The 18,921-nt window shown below is 40.0% G+C and overlaps 1 protein-coding gene across 3 annotated transcripts in view; it reads right to left on the bottom strand.

The window, feature by feature from the left end:
* Window positions 1-3,956: 3,956 nt before the first annotated feature.
* The window catches only part of Sec24a (SEC24 homolog A, COPII coat complex component), a 77,109-nt gene continuing 62,144 nt past the window's right edge, over window positions 3,957-18,921 (bottom strand). For all 3 annotated transcript variants that reach the window (XM_046467675.2, XM_046467674.2, XM_046467676.2), the window contains 2 exons: window positions 17,125-17,228; window positions 3,957-4,419 (listed from right to left, as the gene is read on the bottom strand). In XM_046467675.2, the coding sequence (XP_046323631.1) occupies window positions 4,305-4,419; window positions 17,125-17,228 (219 nt within the window). In that variant the 3' untranslated portion in view covers window positions 3,957-4,304. The remainder of the gene's footprint in view (window positions 4,420-17,124; window positions 17,229-18,921) is intronic.

The raw sequence follows: 18,921 nt of genomic DNA, 5'->3' as shown, positions 1-18,921 counted from the left end.
TCTTTGATAAAGAATGTCATGTGATTGGTCTTCCTGGCACTAATGTGTAATTCATTAATATATGTGCATACTTTTTATTCTTGCAGTAATTTCTATCTCTACCACCATAGGCTTTCCATGGGCAAACCCAGCCTTTTAAAATTATTGTTTTTAAATGTACCACTTTGCTTTAAGTCTAGTGCTGAGTATCCAAACTTCCTATACATTTAAAGAAAACTTTCTTTTACAGTTAAGTGTTAAAACTTGGCATTTCCAATGTTTTACATATTTTCATTTAAACCTAGCACTTTCTTTTTTTTTTTTTTGGTACTGGAGATTTAATCCAGGAGTACTTAACCATTGAGTGACATCACCAGCCTCCCCCTTTTTTTTGAGACAGGGTCTTGCTAAGTTGCTTAGGACCTCCCCTAAATTGCTGAGACTGGCTTTGAACTTGTGATCCTCCTGTCTCAGCCTCCCAAATCGCTGGGATTACAGACATGTGCCACTACACTTGGCTAAACCTAGCACTTTCTAGAGAGGCTAATAATAATAATTTCATATAAACTGCAGATACAAATCTTAGATTTTGCATAAAAAATTAAGTGAGCTGGGCATGGTGGCACATGCATATAATCCCAGTGACTCAGAAGGCTGAGGCAGGAGGGTCTAAATTTCAAGGCAACTTCATCAGACCCTATCTCAAAATAAAAAAATAAAAAGGGCTAGGGATGTAGTTTAGTAGTAAAGTGCTCTCTAGGATCAATCCCCAATGCAAAAAAAGAATGTGAAAACAAATGTCAAATAAAAATTCTGGGGGTAAAAAAAATAGAAGCAAATATTTAAAAGCAAATGGCTGGGAATTTTCTCAAATTAAAAACAGACAAGGAACTTCAGATTCAAGTTTGTTCTGAATAACAAACAGGATAAATAATAAGCCCAGAATAATAAAACTATAGAATATTAAGGATAAAACTCCTAATAGCTAACAGATAAGATTATCAGTTATCTTCTTTTCAGGAATAGAAGGACCCACAAGACAATGAAACAATATGTTGACAATATCCAAGAAAAAACAACTTTCAATCTGGAATTTGAAACCTAGCTATCCTTGTATAGTGAGCACCAAAAATTCAGTGCATAATTTCACAGACACCGACTTAGGAGATTTAAAACTCTCTAGCAATAATTTTCCAGTGACTTAATGTGGATACACAACATAGCCCTGCTCAGTGATTGGCAAGTTGTTTCCTATCATTTAAAATAACCAGTCACTGTTTGTAAGCTCTTTCAATTAACTTTATTGAATAGTCAAATTGATAAGTTAGCACAGATCAAACGATTGTTTGCATGGGTTACAAATGACTTTTTCTTTTTTCTTTTTTTTTTTTACAGGAATAAAACAGTGAAAATTACAAACTGTAAAAAGGAAGACAAATCTTGTCTCTAACATTTCAGAGAAGCAAGATGTAACACAGCACACTGAAGATCAATACATATTTGAATTGAGAACAAGAATTGAATGTTACAATATTATATACTACTTTACAAAAGTAAAATTTCTATATAAGGATTAGATTTGTAATAGCTAACAAAATCTCAAAATCACATTTGGTGGTCCCCTAGATAATAGCTGTTATGCATCTTTGATTAGAAGAAATAAATCTTTTATTCTAATTATTGCAAAACAGTCTATTAGACTCAATACATTACATTAAATTAAAAACAATGAAGACATATGCAAACTAAAATAAATGGTACTGCTTGAGTGAATATTAGTATGTCAGACTTACAGAAACGTTATTTTAAAAATTCTAGAAATTAGAAAAATAGAGTACTTTTTATGGTAGAACTGTCATGCTCAGATTTATATACCAAGATTGCCCTTGTCTGTTACTTTAGTAGTTGTAGATCTGTAGAAAATTCAAGGATAGTTCATAATTTACAACTACAATAAAAAAAAATGGTATAGTGTAAATATTAGTTGCTTTACATCAAAAAGTAATACAAGATGATAATGGCAGGTAGTGCCTTACTGCAAAGAAAAAAAAAAAAACTAACTAAAAAACACATTCATATTGCAAAAAAATAATTGTTTTATATATCAATATTCCCAAAAGTTTCATTCATTCTCTTATTACCTGGAGAACAAATATTGTGAATCCTAACTAAAGTTATGTGTTTTTTAATGACCTGTTATAAAATTATTCTGGATTGCATGTTACACAATATTTAAAATAATTTTTCAAAGTAAATTTTTGAAATACACTAACAAAGTATGTGGTAATAACACGAGTCATATCCACTTAGGGATGTAGTGAGGCACAAGGAAGATTATCCCTAGAAGCACAAATGTTTCCTTCTGGAAGATTTTTCATTACTATTCAGAAAGAACTTATAAATGTCAAAGTTTAAAATTACATTAAATGAATAATTCATTTCTTACTTAAAATGTAAAAAAATTAATTCTTTTAAGAAACATCAGTGTGTAATGTTTCTTAAAAAGATGGGAAAATATAAATTTAATTTGCTGTAATTTAAAAATTGCTTCCTAACAAAAGAAAGAGCTTTCAAGAAACCTTCCAGTTCAATGTACCACTTGCACACTGAAAATGAATCTTTTTTTTTTTTTGCGGGAGGCGGTGGGGGGCGGGGGGCGGGGCGGGACCAGGGATTGAACTCAGGGACACTCAGCCACTGAGCTAGCTCTGGCTTAGGCTGGCTTTGAATTCAAGATCCTCCTGCCTCAGCCTCCTAAACCGCTGGGATTACAGGCGTGCACCACCGCACCCGGCTTGAAAACAAATCTTAACACTGCTTAAAGGAGATGGTATTTTCATAAACACAATTATTCTAATCCAGCTGGCAAGTAGTAGTTGTGTACTCTAGAGGGATTTGCTTCTTCCCCACACCAAACAATTCAGTTAAGTCAGCCCACATGGATGTAAACCTGAAAGTTACTATTCATTGGTGATCATGTAAGACCAAGATTGTAAACACATTTTGTAACCTATTAAAACAAAAAACCAAAAATCTTTTCATCAAGTATTATACATGTACATTATCTTTTAAGAAGTTCATACGAGACAAGATGAATCGGTGAAAACTGAGCCAAACTCTTAAAGATATTAATTATATCACAGCACTGTAAATACACAGATGTAATTTACCTGTTTGTAAACAAAATCTGCTCAGTAAGTTTTGATTATATTCTCTAGCTGAATCAAAAAAGCAGTCTTTTGAACATGTTCAGCAACCAATATATCCAATATATTGGATTTGTGTAATCTTAATATTCACCAAATCAAACAGCAGCATTCATGCTTTAATAGGTTTTAATATCCCAGAATAATAATATCCCAATTTAATTATCAAACTTCTTAGAAAAATGTTACTGATGCATTTGACATAACATTTTAGAAACCTTTAACTTCTTTCATTCATTCTCATTTCACCAAAAAAGCACTTTTATTATATATCATGGAGCAGAAATGTACCAAATAAAAGCACACCTAAAGGATCAAGATAACTAAATTTCTCATTTCCCTATTATCATTGCCAGTCCCAATATTTATGAAGACAGCTCAAATTCTTTTCATTGCAAAGAAAACAGTATGTCCAAGTCATCTGCAGCCAAATCAGAGAACCACCTAATTACATCTTTCACTTCAAATCAAAGTGATTTTGTTCTTCAAGGATAGAGAATACTGACAGATTTTAAAGCTTGAATGTGTTACTTCATATTCTTCTCAAGCTAGACTACAGTTAGTTTGCCTGTTTAATTTAACATGATGATACTTTTCCTTTCTTTAAAAATAAAACAAAACAGTATGAATTCTAGCTCTTCTACATTCTATTTACTTTTGGATTTCCCAATTGTAAAAAGATCATTATTAATGGATTCATAACTTCCCTCCAACACTTAGTCTCATGAGGTTTTAAATGTAGCAGCCAAAAACTCAGAAAAATAAAAAATATACATGTGGAACACAGAAGTCTTTATTTTACAAAATGTACTTTACCTCTATAATATCTTTTCCTTATTTCAATCTGTAACAACTTGAACATAATTGGCAACAAAGGAAAAAAGGTATCCAATCATATGTAGATATATTTTGATTTGAAAAATACAATATTTTCAGAGTTTTATGTTTGAGTCTCTTCTGTAGTCCTTTATTTGCTATAGTTTGTTGAAATCACAGTGAAAACATCTTAATCATCACATTAGTTCACAAATTTAAATAGAAAAGGAAGGTATTACACATTCCCAGGAATTCTGCTTTGTGATTTCCTTAGCAATAACTAAGTCAAATTTCTTCATTTGTTCATTTATTTACTTGTTGCTGAATATGCAAGAGGAATTCATAATATGATAATGCAGATTCTGTTCTGTCTTCTACCATGTTTTGAAGGAAGTTTGCTTTCATTGGACTTTCATCCCTTAGAAATAAAAGGCAAAAATATTTTTATATAGTAGATAAAATATAACAGTAAAACAAACAGTGGATTTCTCATAGTTTTTGACTAACTATGATAGCTATTATAATATTTGGCACAGAAACAGTGACTCTGCTTGCCTCACATGCACAAGGCCTGGGTTCTAATCCCCAGCACCACAAAAAAACAAAGCCACATCTCTAGCCCTTTTTTAATATTTTAGAAATGGGGTCTCCCTAAATTGCTTAGGGCCTTCCTAAATTGCTGAGGCTGGCTTTGAATTCCCAATCCTTCTGTTTCAGCCTCCTGAGCTGCTGGGATTACAGGTGTGCACCACCACGCCCACTACAGACTTGTTCTTAAGAATATCTGGTTGATTACGTAAACTTTATTTTTAAAAAATTCTTATTAGTTATTGATGGACCTTTATTCATTTATTTATTTATACGTGGTGTTATCGAACCCAGTGCCTCACACATGCTAGGCAAGCGCACTACCACTGAGCCACAACCCCAGCCCAAACTTTATGTTATTTAGGGGGAAAAATTTATAGTGGAATTAGGTGAAACAGTCTAGCTTTTTAATAACAAGCTCATTATAAGTCTAGTAATTCTAATCTGGTCATAAAATACAATTTGGTACCATTTATTGAAAAGATTTTTTTAATCCATTCTTTTCCTTTTAATTTTATTTTTTTATTATAATTTGTTGTATATGGCAGGAGAATGCATTACAATTCATATTACACATATAGAGCACAATTTTTCATATCTCTGGTTGTATACAAAGTATAATCATACCATTCATGTCTTCATACATGTAATGATGTCCATCTCATGAAGTATATTCACACCATTCGTGTCTCATACATGTAATGATGTCCATCTCATGCCACCATCTTTTTTATACCTCTTGCCTCTCCCTTCCCCTCCCACCCCTTTGCCCTCTTTAGAGTTCATCTAATCTTCCCATGCTTCCCCTCCTAACCCCACTATGAGTCTGCCTCCTTATATTAGAGAAAACACTCACACATGCTAGGCAAGTGCACTACCGGCATGCTACTACTCGGCATTTATTTTTTTGGGACTGGTTAACTTCACTTAGCATTATATTCTCCAACTCCATCCATTTACTTGCAAATGTCATGATTTTATTCTCTTTTACTGCGGAGTTAATATTCCATTGTGTACATATACCACATTTTCTTTCTTTATTTTAAAGAGAGAGAGAATTTTTTAATATTTATTTTTTATTTTAGTTATCGGCGGACACAACATCTTTGTATGTGGTGCTGAGGATCGAACCCGGGCCGCACACATGCCAGGCGAGCGCGCTACTGCTTGAGCCACATCCCCAGCCCCATACCACATTTTCTTTATCCATTCATCTACTGAAGGGCATCTAGGTTGGATCCACAGTTTAGCTACTGTGAACTGTGCTCCTATAAACATTGATGTGGCTGAATCCCTGTAGTATGCTGTTTTTAAGTCTTCTGGGTAGAGACCAAGGATTGGGATATTTGGGTCAAATGGTGGTTCCATTCCAAGTTTTCCAAGAAATCTCCATACTGCTTTCCATATTGGCTGCACCATTTTCAGTCCCACCAGCAATGTATGAGCATGCCTTTTCCCCCACATTCTCACCAACACTTACTGTTGTTTGTATTCTTAATAGCGGCCATTCTGACTGGAGTGAAATGAAATCTTAGAGTAGTTTTGATTTCCATTTCTCTAATAGCTAGACATGTTGAACCTTTTTTAAATATATTTGTTGATTGATTATATATCACCTTCTGAGAAGTGTCTGTTCAGCTTCTTGGCCCATTTATTGATTGGGTTATATGTTATTTTGGTGTTTACCTTTTTGAATTCTTTATATACCCTGGAGATTAGTGCCCTATCTGATGTGCAAGTGGTAAATATTTGCTCCCAGGTTCTCTATTCACCTCCCTGATTGTTTCTTTTCCTGAGAAGAAGCTTTTTTTGTTTGAATCCATCCCATTTATTAATTCTTGATTTTAATTTTTGCACTATAGGAGTCTTATTAAGGAAGTAGGGGTCTAATCTGATATGATGGAAATTGGGGCCTACTTTTTCTTCTATTAGACACAGGGTCTCTGGTTTAATTCCTTAGTCCTCAATCCACTTTGAGTTTAATGCATGTGAGAGATAGGGGTTTAATTTCATTTTGTTGCAGATGGATTTCCAGTTTTCCCAGCACCATTTGTTGAAGAGGCTATCTTTTCTCTAATGCATGTTTTTGGCACCTTTGTCTAATATAAGATAACTGTAATTATGTGGGTTAGTCTCTGTGTCCTCTATTCTGTACCACTGGTCTACTAGTCTATTTTGGTTCCAATACCATGCTGTTTGCTCTTTAGTATAGTTTAAGGTCTGGTATAGTGATGCTACCTGCTTCACTCTTCTTGCTAAGGATTGCTTTAGCTATTCTGGGTCTCTTATTTTTCCACATGATTTTCATGACTGCTTTTTCTATTTCTCTGAGAAATGTTGTGGGAGTAACTTTCAGTTTGCAACTCACAACTACGAGCAGCTCCAAGTGCTAGGAAAACTTATGCTCCTACAGGCCTGACAGGAACACCTGCAGGATGAGGCGCTCTGCTCTAGCGAGCCTCTGAGAAACCACATCCTCAGAGACTGAGGTCAGCGTTGCCAGGGAACAGAGAGACAAGGGCCTCAGGGCATGATTCCCCCAACTCATAACGCCCCCTTTTCATAGGGACAATGATCCTATCAGTCTGCTTTCCACCATGTAGCAATATTTAGAGCTTCCTCATAGTGCAGTTACATTAATCATAAGATGATTGGTTTCTAAATGTTATATAACCTGTTTGCCTTTGTATGACTGGAGGATGCGCCCATCAGTTGTAATCACTTCTGCATTAAACAAGCTTGCTGGAGGTCGGCTAAGGTCTGCCACCTACCTGCTCTCACCAGCTCCTGGTGTCTGTGTTTTGACTCCGTGTCCCCCACACCCACCACAACTGAGGTAGCCGAGTGACCCACAGCAACATCTGGCACCCAATGTCTGCTCACACCCGCGCACCTCAGGGCTGGCCCCCTATTGACCTCGGGTAGGGACCTGTTCCCTGTTCTATGTGCTGACGGTTCCTTGAAGGTGAACAAGGAACCCCTTTTCCTTGCTCTTACCCTCTTAACCCCTTTCCTTGTCCTTGTCGAGCACTGGCTCCCAAGTTGAGGCACATACCACCATAAAGGTTGGCGTCACCTTATAGCTCTTCCTTCCCCTTGTTTCACCCAGGAATTCACATAAGGGACTGATCCTCCCAGACTTTGGAACCTTGATTTTCTCTGTTAAAGAGAACTTCCCTCAGGAGACACCATATAGGCATATGGCCTTGACCTAGCAAGTCAAGGAAGTCCCCCACTAATCACAAGACACTGGATCCTAAACACACTCTTGTTTGTCCTTTCTAGGGACTTCCATGTCTGAACCATCCCCTTGGGTTCCTGTTTTTGGTATCTTGATCCTTATAGGGGGTTATTAGTGTGGCTTTGTTCATATTTGAGAGACTCCAGGAGGCCTCTAATAAGTCCACTAACCAGTCACGGGCAACATTCCCACCGTACCCCCCACAACTAGCAGTTCTGAAAGCACTGCTTTCTCAGCATGGACTTAAGGTGAAACCAAAAGACATCAATCACTTCTGGCAGGAAGCTATCTATTTAGCACCCTGGATTGGCCCCGAAAACATAGGGATCCACAAATTTGAATGAAAGTCTTATACTCTGCAAGGTAAAAGGAGGTCCATGAAGGACACATTCCCCCTGCCTCTTTAATACCGATTCTTCTAGCCATCATTGCCAGCCTTCTAGCCATCATTGCCAGCCTTCAAGGCTCTTTAGCAGAAGATATCATTCAAAAGCATAATGACTCTTTGGAGGACAAAACAATGACTCTCCAGGCCTCTGCCTCGAGTGTCATTGATTCAGATGAGGACAATGACTCGAGAAAGGATGGCTCATCTCCAAAATATTCATGGAAAGAATTACACTCCTGCTCTGAGGAGACACCCTTTAAGGCCCTCGGCCCCTTATCAACCCCCCATTCCTCTCGTAACCCCTTTTCTGCCTACCCAGTGAATCTTGGTTGCAACGCAGAAAATAGACCCTGGTACTTACTCTTTTACCAGATCTAGCATTACTGAGAAAGGCTTCTCAGGAGTCTGAGCCTAGCTCTCCTTACTTTGAGGAGGTGTAAAAGCAATGGTCAGCTCAATTACAAACATCCTTTGATTGGATGAACCTCCTCAAGGAATGTTTAACTTGTCCACAATATTTACAGTGGAAAGCTCCCTTCGAGGAGGAGGCAGAACAAATAGCAAGAAGCAACCTCTCCTATGACATCGCCATCACCCTAGACATGTTGACTGGTCACGGTGCCTATATGAGTCCTCAAGAAAAATCCAGAATTGGAAATGTCATTTACTTTAACCTGAAGAGTCTTAAAAACATTACACCTCCAAAATATGAACTCTTCAGAAACCCGATCCAGAATCCCCATTGAGTGGTTTCCTGACTTTTTGTCCAGAGTCATTGAGGCATCCCGACCTGGCCCTATTCAAGATTCGCTAGTCAAACAGTTGGTATGGGAAGGGGCTACAGCCGAAACTAGGGCTACAATTGCCCCCCGTCCACAGTGAATCCCTCTCTAAGTGGATTTCTGCTACTAAAGAAGTATCCCCTTTCTCGGGGCCCATTCAGGCTTTAACAGCTGCTATCAACAAGCTACTAATAAAAAAGAACAATGGACCTTCCCAACCAAGATCTGATCCCATTTGCTGGGGCTGTAATCAGCCAGGCCACATTAAATGGTACTGTCCCAAGAATGCAGCCACCCTGGCCCCAAGACACCCTGCCCTAGATGCAAAAAGGGTTATCACTGGGCAAAGGACTGCAAACTCTGGCCTTTAAACTCCCCTTGGGGCAACTCTCAGCCCCGCCAGTAAGAGGGAACAGACGTCCGCAAATTCGCTAGATGTTACCCATTTGGAACCAAACCAAGAATGACTATTATGCTTGACAGTACTCCTGTTAAAAGCATAGTAGACACAAGGGCTGATGTTTCCATTACATCTAATACAGCATCCAAGATGAGAAGTAGAAGACAGAGCCCGGTCCCAATATACAAGGCATTGGTGGGCTCCAGGCCACTAGGAAAGTTATCTCTTCTGTCATGTGGCAGGACATGGAAGGAGAGAAGGGTACCTTTCATCCCTTGATTCCAGAAGTCCCTAATACCTTATGGAGTAGGGACATCCTGGAGGACATGGATGCTGTCAAAACCAGTGATGACAAAGCCTTATATGATGAAATAATGATACATGACAAGATAGGGCTATCGGCAAGACCAGTGCCCCCCAATTCTAAAGGCCACTGTTCCCTTGACCTCTAAACCTGATCCCATCCCCCTGGAATGGGACACCACAGATCATATCTGGGTGGAACAGTGGCATATACTAGAACCCAAATTAACAATTCTTAAGCAAGTAATTCAGGAACAATTAGATCTTGGGCATACTGAACCCTCCACCAAGCCCACACAACATGCCTATCTTTGTAATCCCCAAGAAAAATGGGAAACATAGATTACTTCAAGATTTGAGGCCAATTAACAAACATATGAAAAAGATAAGTTCATTTCAATCAGGTATCCCTCCAGCCAGTATCCTGAGCAACTATCTTATTGTTGCTATCAACCTCAAGGATTGCTTCTTTTCCATCCCTATAGCACACCAGGACAGACCCTTTTTCGCTTTTACAGTGTGGGAACCTAACACCATGATACCCTCCCAGAGATATCAATGGACAGTCCTCCCGCAAGGGATGAAAAATAGCCCTCCCATATGTCAGGTCTTTGTTTCTCATGTGACCAGGCCCCTTACACAGCATTGCCTGGTCATGGATGACATTTTGCTTACTCACGCAGATTCTGACAAATTGCAGATTTGCCTTAAGAGGCTGATGGACAATCTCCAAATACTAGGCCTTCGCATAGCCACTGACAAAGTACAACATTCTGCCCTATATGAGTTTTTGGGCTACAAGATTGCTGCAAAAATACAACCTCTTAGGCCTACCCTGACTATTAGGTCTCAATACTCACTTAATGAGCTACAACAGTTATGTGGCCAGATTAATTGGCTCAAGCCTTTCCTTTATTTACTTCCTGATGCACTTACCCCTCTGTTTGATTCGCTGAAAAAAGGAGATGATCCTTCCTCAAAAATAAAGCTAACCCCTCAAGCAGAGACAACTGTTCAAATGATCAATGACAGCCTCTCAAGGCTACAGACCCATGGATATGACCAGTCAAAACCCCTACTGGAGATAATATTAATAACGTCTGGAGCACCCCTCGGTGTTATTTGGCAGGCCCACGGATCCCTATATTGAGTGCATCTGGCCTGGAGTGAATGTCACAAGATCACAGGTAAGCTAGAGAACATACTTCTGTTAGGGTTAATCGTAAGATATTATTATAACAAGATTTTTCACATAGAGTCAGACACCTTAGTGTTGTCATTAACATACACAGAGGTCTCAACACTCTTTCAGAATAATACTCTGTTTCAAACTTTACTGTCTGACTTCCCTGGACAGATTGACAGCCATCTCCCCCCTGATAAGTTGCTCCAAACCTTGTAATCTCAAAACATTGGAGATTACAACTCCTAAGATGCATTCCCCATATCCCAGCCCATACCATCAGCACCATGTGCGTTCACCGATATAAACACACACACCTTCGGTGTTATTCTGAAAATTCCCAATGAACAGGACATCTCCCATGTGGATGGCCACTCAGGGTCAGTACAGCTGGGAGAACTTAGGGCAATAATACAGGCACTCATTATGAGCTCAGATACTGCCATTAGTATTTTCTCAGACAGTAAATACTCTGTCCAGGTGGCAAAAGCAATTCTCTGTGCAGTTTTTAGATCCACAGGTAAGCCCTATTGACCAAGCTCGAACCTCACAGAAAACAGGAAGCATCCATGGTTCATCCCACATGTAAGAAGATCCCATACTGGGCTCCCTGGATTAATTGCCACAGGCAACTCTCCAGTGGATAAATTTATTTTCTGCAACACACTATCGTTAGACTTCCTGGAGAAAGCACGAATACTCCACACTAAGTTTCACGTCTGCGAATATTTGAAGGCCTTGTTTCCTGACCTTCTATGACCCAATGCAAGCATCTAGTTCAAACTTGCAAAAATTGCACTCCTCTGGTGCCTCTTGGACCACTGCAACCACAGGGAGTAAACCTCCGAGGCCTCTCCCCTAATAAAATTTGGCAAATGGATGTCACTCACATCCCCTCCTTTGGTAAGCTCAAGTATGTCCATGTTATTGTGGACACTTACTCCAAATGTACACATGCTATGGCACAACCAGGAGAGAAAGCCTCAAATGCCATAAAGGCAATGAAAGCAGCAATGTTAATGCTTGGGGTTCCTTGGTTCCTAAAAACAGACAACGGACCAGCCTATACCTCACAGGAATTTCAGAATTTCCTAGTGTCCTGGAAGATTACCCACATAACAGGCATTCTTTATGACCCACAAGGGCAAGGAATAATTGAAAGGACTAACCGGACACTTGAGGATACATTACAAAAACAAGAGTACTCATACATTCTCAGATCCTCACCTTGCATTGACACATACTCTCTTTGCCCTCAATTTTCTTACGTTTGACTCAAATGGGATAAGCCCTGCATATAAGCACTGGGGCTCCTTTCCTTCTCTGGCCCCAGTCCCCCAGGGGGCCACACCCTTTAATTACCAAGGGTAGAGGCTTCACCTGTATTTTCCCATCTGGGTACCAGCAAGAAATGTCAGACCAGCCATTAACATCCAAGTTCCGAAAAAAGGAGAGGAGGAAATCATCGCGACCCCCCCTCCACTGGAGGACACACAAAATAACATGAGTTCATCTTAAAATCCTGACGGATCAAGCTATAAGCATGTCACCCACTGGAGACCGGAGCCCTGGTACTCTTTTCATGCTCATGTGTGCCATTATAGCCTGCAACTCACAGGTGAGTGCTTAACAGGAAAGCATGTGGAAAGAAGGGCCTCTGCCTAACAGCCTAATAACTCAAGGCCCTATGCTGGCCTGCCTGATCAAAGTGGGCATACTTCAAAGCATGGCCCCCAATTGTCACTCACAGACAACTATCTGCAAAGCAGATGGTCTTTGGCGCCACCTAGCGGCAAAACCCTTCAATGAGCAAAATACTCATGCCACTGCAAATAAAAAACACATGAGAGCAATCCACACCCATGTAATCATGATCAGAATGTTGCACATACTTCTCTCTTAAATCTTGCAGAATACATCCCAAGGACAAAACTCAGGACAGCAGGAGTCCCCGGACCGACATCGTCATAAAGCTTACTGTCCCCATGGGCATAACTGCAACTGCCGCTCTCACCTCTCACCGCTCTCCTGCACCTAACGGGAAGGATTACACCCAGCTGGGTGAAAATCACTCATGCTGTTGCTGAGACTTTAACTGGACTTTTCCTTTCTCATGCATCAATGCAGACAAAGGCTCTCTATATGCTATTTTGCATGTATATGCTATTGTGCATTATTCTGTCACCAGCCACAAGTACATACATGGTGGATGGGGCCTCCGTCTCCTGGGATCGTTTTACCTGTTGGTCTAGATGATACTGTCTTGCCTTTTTTGTTTGCCACTATTGTCTCATTCCAAGCCCTGTGACCTCTGACCCAATAGCACAACATCCCTGGAATTTATCACTTTCAGTTAGTCAACATGGACCTTTACCATCCTGAATAATGTCTCAGATGCAAACAAAGTATGTAAACATACAATTTGTTTTCATAATGACATCCTTTGGGAGTCCGGAAGAGGAGGTTTCATGGGCTTTTGGCCCCTTTCCCTGGAAGGGGAAGCAAGAGTGGTCTTTACCAAGGACTTGCTAGCTGGTGTTACCATGCCCACGAACGCTAGGGATTTGCATTCATGACCTCAACCCTTCTTTCAGCGGTGCCCATTGAAAGATTTAAAAATATCAGTGAGAACATACCCTTAAGGGGGATTTCCTGGAGGGATTACCTCCCCCTCTCCCAACCCTATTTCCTCTCTGATGAGCTTATCAGTTGGTCCAGGCCCTACTTAAGAGGAGGATAAAAAATAAAATTCTCATCAAATACAGTACTTCTCAAAAGACATACAGAAATGCTCAAGATACAAAAGAAAAACTGTCAGGAGAGTTTTTACAATTAGGCAAACAATTATTATGTGGTACTTACAAATGTAAAGATGTCAGCCCTATTGTCACCATGGATGCCATTTGAAAATCCCTCAGCTACCTATGCTACTCGAGGTCATGTGTGTGTTAAGCCATCTTTCTTCTTTGTAACCTCCACTCAAAGTCACAAAAATGGTTGTGTTAATTGTAATAATTCCCTCTGTGAGTTGACCAATTGTTGGAACTCCTCCATTAAGACAGCAGTGCTAATGAGAATATCCCGAATGCTGGGGTTCCCAACGGAGGATGAGTCCTCCATTCAAGAGGTTCATTTTACAAAAGATATTTCCCTTTCCAGAGTTAGGCGAGATTTTGGCGTTACCACTGCTATTATTGCTGCCTCCCTTGTCGAAGTTACAGCTGCTACCACCACTGGTATAGCTTTGACCCAATCCACAACAGATGCTACAGCCATTAATCAAGTAGTGCAGCTCTCCACCAGGGCCCTGACCACCCAGGAGCGACTAAACCTGCACTTGCAAGGAGGTATCTTAATGTTACAACAACAGTTTGACCTTACTGATGAAAAAATTTATATGCCTCAATTAAATGTCAGATTACCTTGCAGTCCTCAATTTCTGTATGTTTGCCAAACTCCTGTTTCAGTAAAAAATGTAACAGAAGATCAGCTTGAGCTAGCAAATAGACTTAAGGGACCTTGGGATATGGCTTTCAGAAATTTCACTATGACACTGCATTCCCAGATTCTCAGCCTAAACGAAACCAGAGCAAATCTAATTCTTAACCCCTCATTTCTACAGCGGCTATGGGATAAACTGTCAGCTTTAATTCACTCTGCTAATTGGATCCTTGCTGACATTGGCATTGCTCTTCTTGTTTTAATGTATGTTCTTTTAAGGTGCTTCCAAGAAAGGCTCAACAAAATAGAAACTAAACAAGCTATGATAGCTTATGCATGTAAGGAAAGTCAAAAAGAGAATAAGGAGTCTCCTTCAGCTGTGTGGATGGCAGCTATGATTGGATCTAAGTAGATACCAACTAAGGGCCAATTTTCTATGGGGGATTAGGTCCAAAGTCTTGCCACAGTTCTCCCTCTTTGTCTGTGTCTCTCAGCTTTGTCCCAATATCCCTTCTTTTTTCTCACCTGATTACTGTTTGCTGGTTCTGTGGTTCTATAGTTCTCCTTCCTTCCTGAACACAGCCTTTTCTAGAATCTCCCTACCCTATTGTTCCAGGAAGGACACCTCCTCATTTCTAATTTGACTGGGAGGGATCTTGTATATTCTCTATCCATGGGGTTACCTTGGGCTAAGAAAGTCCTCCCTAACTGGACTTACTGCTGAGATGGGCCTTTCTCCTCTTTGTCCTTGGATGACCTCTCTTGTATTATACCAAGAGGGACACTATTCTCACAAGCCATTTGTTCAAGGCTGCAGCCTGGACTTTCCTGCCCATGCTGAGGTTGAAGCTTCCTGGAGGCTGGTACCATGACATATGTCTCTCTTACCCAGTGCTGTGAGCTGGGCCCTCCCTGGAGAAGAAACCTGGGTTTCCCCAAACCTGTGACCAGAGCCAGGGCCCCGCCAGCAGGTGAGGGGATCCTAAGGCAGATGCTAGGCATGGAGGCCATGGGGACATTGGCTACCAAGGAGATAGAGAACTGATCCTCTCAAGGGCAATGCCTTTCCCTCACTCACACACCTCACATCACCCTGTTTGGCCTTGGATAATGGCTGGTTAGTCAGAAACGGGTAAGATTCCTCAGGGAAGGAATAACCTAAGACAGGCACAGTTGCAGAGGGGCCATCAGGACAGAACTTGGGGGCCAACAGAGGTGGGGCACAGACCCTCACCCCCCCAACTTTGCAGGGGCCTGAACTGTCACCCCTTCTGAGGGAGTCCTCCTGCCCCCATGGCTGCTTTGCTTCCCACGCCCAGCTCATATCAGGACCCAGGTAGCAGTCAGAGACCTGCCAATAGCAGCTGTCCACCCTCCACAGCAGGATTTACTTTCTAATTTTATGTTAGACCACAGGGAAAGGGCAGCTGAAGGAAAGGGCTGTTAGAATGTTTTTGTTTTCCCCCTTCTCTTCTGCATGCCTCTTTGTCTGTAGTTTTTTCCCTTTTTCTTTGCTTTTCTCTTTCCTTTCCTTCTCTTCTCACGGTTCTCCTTTGGCTACAAATTTAATAAAAAGGGAGGAAATGTGGGAGTAACTTTAGATTTGCAACTCACAACTACGAGCAGCTCCAAGTGCTAGGAAAACCTATGCTCCTACAGGCCTGACAGGAACACCTGCAGGATGGGGTGCTCTGCTCTAGCGAGCCTCTGAGAAACCACATCCTCAGTGATTGAGGTCAGCATTGCCAGTAACAGAGAGACAAGGGCCTCAGGGCATGATTCCCCCAACTCATAACGCCCTCTTTTCATAGGGACAATAATCCTACCAGTCTGCTTTCCACCTTGTAGCAATATTTAGAGCTTCCTCATAGTGCAGTATTAATCCTAACTAAGATGCTTGGTTTCTAAATGTTATATACCTTGTTTGCTTATGTATAACTGGAGAATGCGTCCATCAATTGTAATCACTTCTGCATTAAACGAGCTTGCAAGAGCTTGCAGGAGGTCGACTGGAGGTCTGTCACCTGCCTGCTCTCAGCAGCTCCAGGTGTCTTGTGTTTTGACTCTGCATCCCCCACACCCACCTCGATTGAGTGTAGCCAAGGGACCCACAGCAACAGAATGTCATTGGGATTTTGATTGGAATTGTATTAAATCTGTATAATGCTTTTGGTAGTATGGTCATTTTGATAATATTAATTCTGCCCATCCAAGAACAAGGGAGATCTTTCTATCTTCTAAGGTCTTCTTTAATTTCTTTCTTTAGTGTTCTGTAGTTTTCATTGTAGAGGTATTTCACCTCTTTTGTTAGGTTGATTCCTAAGTTTTTTTTTTTTTTGAGGCCATTGTAAATGGGGTAGTTTCCCCTTCAGAGGATTTGTCACTGATATACAGAAATGCCTTTGATTTATGGGTGTTGATTTTGTATCCTGCTACTTTGCTGAATTCATTTACTAGTTCTAGAAGTTTTCTGGTGGAATTTTTTGGGTCTTCTAGGTATAGAATCACATGGATGGTAAATCGTGCTAATTTGAGTTCTTCTTTTCCTATGTGTATCCCTTTAATTTCTTTCATCTGTCTAATTGCTCTGGCCAGTGTTTCAAGACCTATGTTAAATAGAAGTGATGAAAAAGGGCATCCCTGTCTTTTTCCAGTTTTTAGAAGGAATGTTTTCAATTTTAATTCCATATTCTTTTAAGAGGTTTGCTTAAGCATTAGGATTAGGCCACATATATCTATGATTCAAAACAGGTTCTTGCAAGGCCAAATTGTTTTACAAATGAAAAATTTGACTTACCTTATTATGTAAAGTACTGGGAAAAATGGTCTTTGCTCTCTAAGCCAGGAGATAAAAGCTACTGTTCTGGCAGATTCTGGTGTATCAAGTTCTGGAAGGTCTGTCTGTTAAATAAAACCAATGTACTCTAATTATATATTTAATGTATGGTCTATAGTGCTCCTCAAATTTTAATGTTGCTGGGTTGGTGGCACACATCTATAATACTAGCTATTTAGGGAGTATGAAGTGGGAGAGGATCTCAAGTTTAAGACCAGCCTGAGCAATTTAATGAAGTCTAGTCTAATTAAAAAAGAGGTGGGGGCTAGGGATATAGCTCAATGGTACAGCACTTGCCCAACATGTGTTCAATTCTCAGTATCAGGAAACAAAACAAATAACAACCACGTTTATTAAGTACCTGGTGATTTTGTTGCACCAGACACTAAATACTCAGAGCTTGGAGTTCATTTTGTTTCTGTTGCTGTTATACTAACGCAGATAAGAGGCAACACATAGGTGGATGGGCATGGCTATGTTCCAATAAAACCTTAATTACAAAAACAGGTGCAGACCTCCTTAGGTATATTTTGCTTAACTCTTCTCTTCATTTTATTATGATATTTAGAATTAATTGGTTCATTCAGATGGTTATTACAAAGATCACGATTCTTTATTGCTTCATTACTTAAAGTACCTGGTCATCTAGTCCAGTAGTTTTGCTCCGGGCCTGAAAGCTACTGCTAATCCTGGCTATAATCTTTTTTTGGGGGAAGGGAGTACTGAGGATTGAATCAGGGGTACTTTACCATTGAGCTATATTCCCAGCCGTTTGTTTTTTATTTTGAGACAGAGTCTCTGTAAGTTGCTTGAAATTGAGATCCTCCTGCCTCAGCTTCCCAAGTCACTAGGATTTACAGGCATGTAACACCACACCCGGCCCCTAGCTATAATCTTGACATAAATCTTTTTTTAAATGTATGAAACCCCTAATGACATCTATGAACAGTCATAGAACCCTGATATATAAAAGTTGGATACAAACTGGCAGTAGGGACTGAAAAATGACACTATATGAGATGATCTATTATTATTTTTTAATAGTTTTTTAAAGATAACATTTATTTTATTTCTTAGTTTTAGGTAGACACAGTATCTTTATTTTACGTTTATGTGGTTCTGAGGATTGAACCCAGTGCCTCATGCATGCTAGGCGAGCACTCTACCACTCTACCACAACCTCAATAGTTTTTTTTTTTTTTTTAATATTTATTTTTTAGTTGTAGTTGGATACAATACCCTCATTTCACTTATTCATTTTTATGTGGTGCTGAGAATTGAACCCAGGGTCTTGCACGTGCAAGACGAGAGCTCCACTGCTGAGCCACAACCCCAGCCCCCCCGAAATGATCTATTATTAATTCTAACTTTATAATTCAAAACTATCCATTTTACAAGTGATTTATCAAGGGTTATTTCAATCATTCCTCCATAAGCAAAAGCATTCTAATTTTTTTCCCCATGGTACTGGGGATTTAACCCAGTGGCACTCTACTGATGAGCTACAAACTATATCCTCAACTCTTTTTAATTTTTAAATTTTGAGACAGTGTTTCTGTTGAATTGCTGAGGCTGGCCTCAAACTTGTGATCCTCTTGCCTCAACCTCCTGAGTTGCTGGGATTACAGACATGCACCACCATGCCTGACTAAGAGCATTCTTATTTTACAAATCTGATTACTGAGTGACTTGTCCAAAAACACACAATTAGTGACAGACAAGAGTCCCATTATTACTTTTTTCAATAATTAACATTAA

Source organism: Marmota monax, unplaced genomic scaffold, assembly GCF_021218885.2.
Source record: "Marmota monax isolate L192 unplaced genomic scaffold, Marmota_monax_Labrador192_F-V1.1 WCK01_AAM20220418_F8-fsc00199, whole genome shotgun sequence".
Classification (NCBI taxonomy): Eukaryota; Metazoa; Chordata; class Mammalia; order Rodentia; family Sciuridae; genus Marmota; species Marmota monax.
The sequence above is the reverse complement of the archived record's forward strand: the minus strand, read 5'-3'. Positions and strand labels throughout refer to the sequence as shown.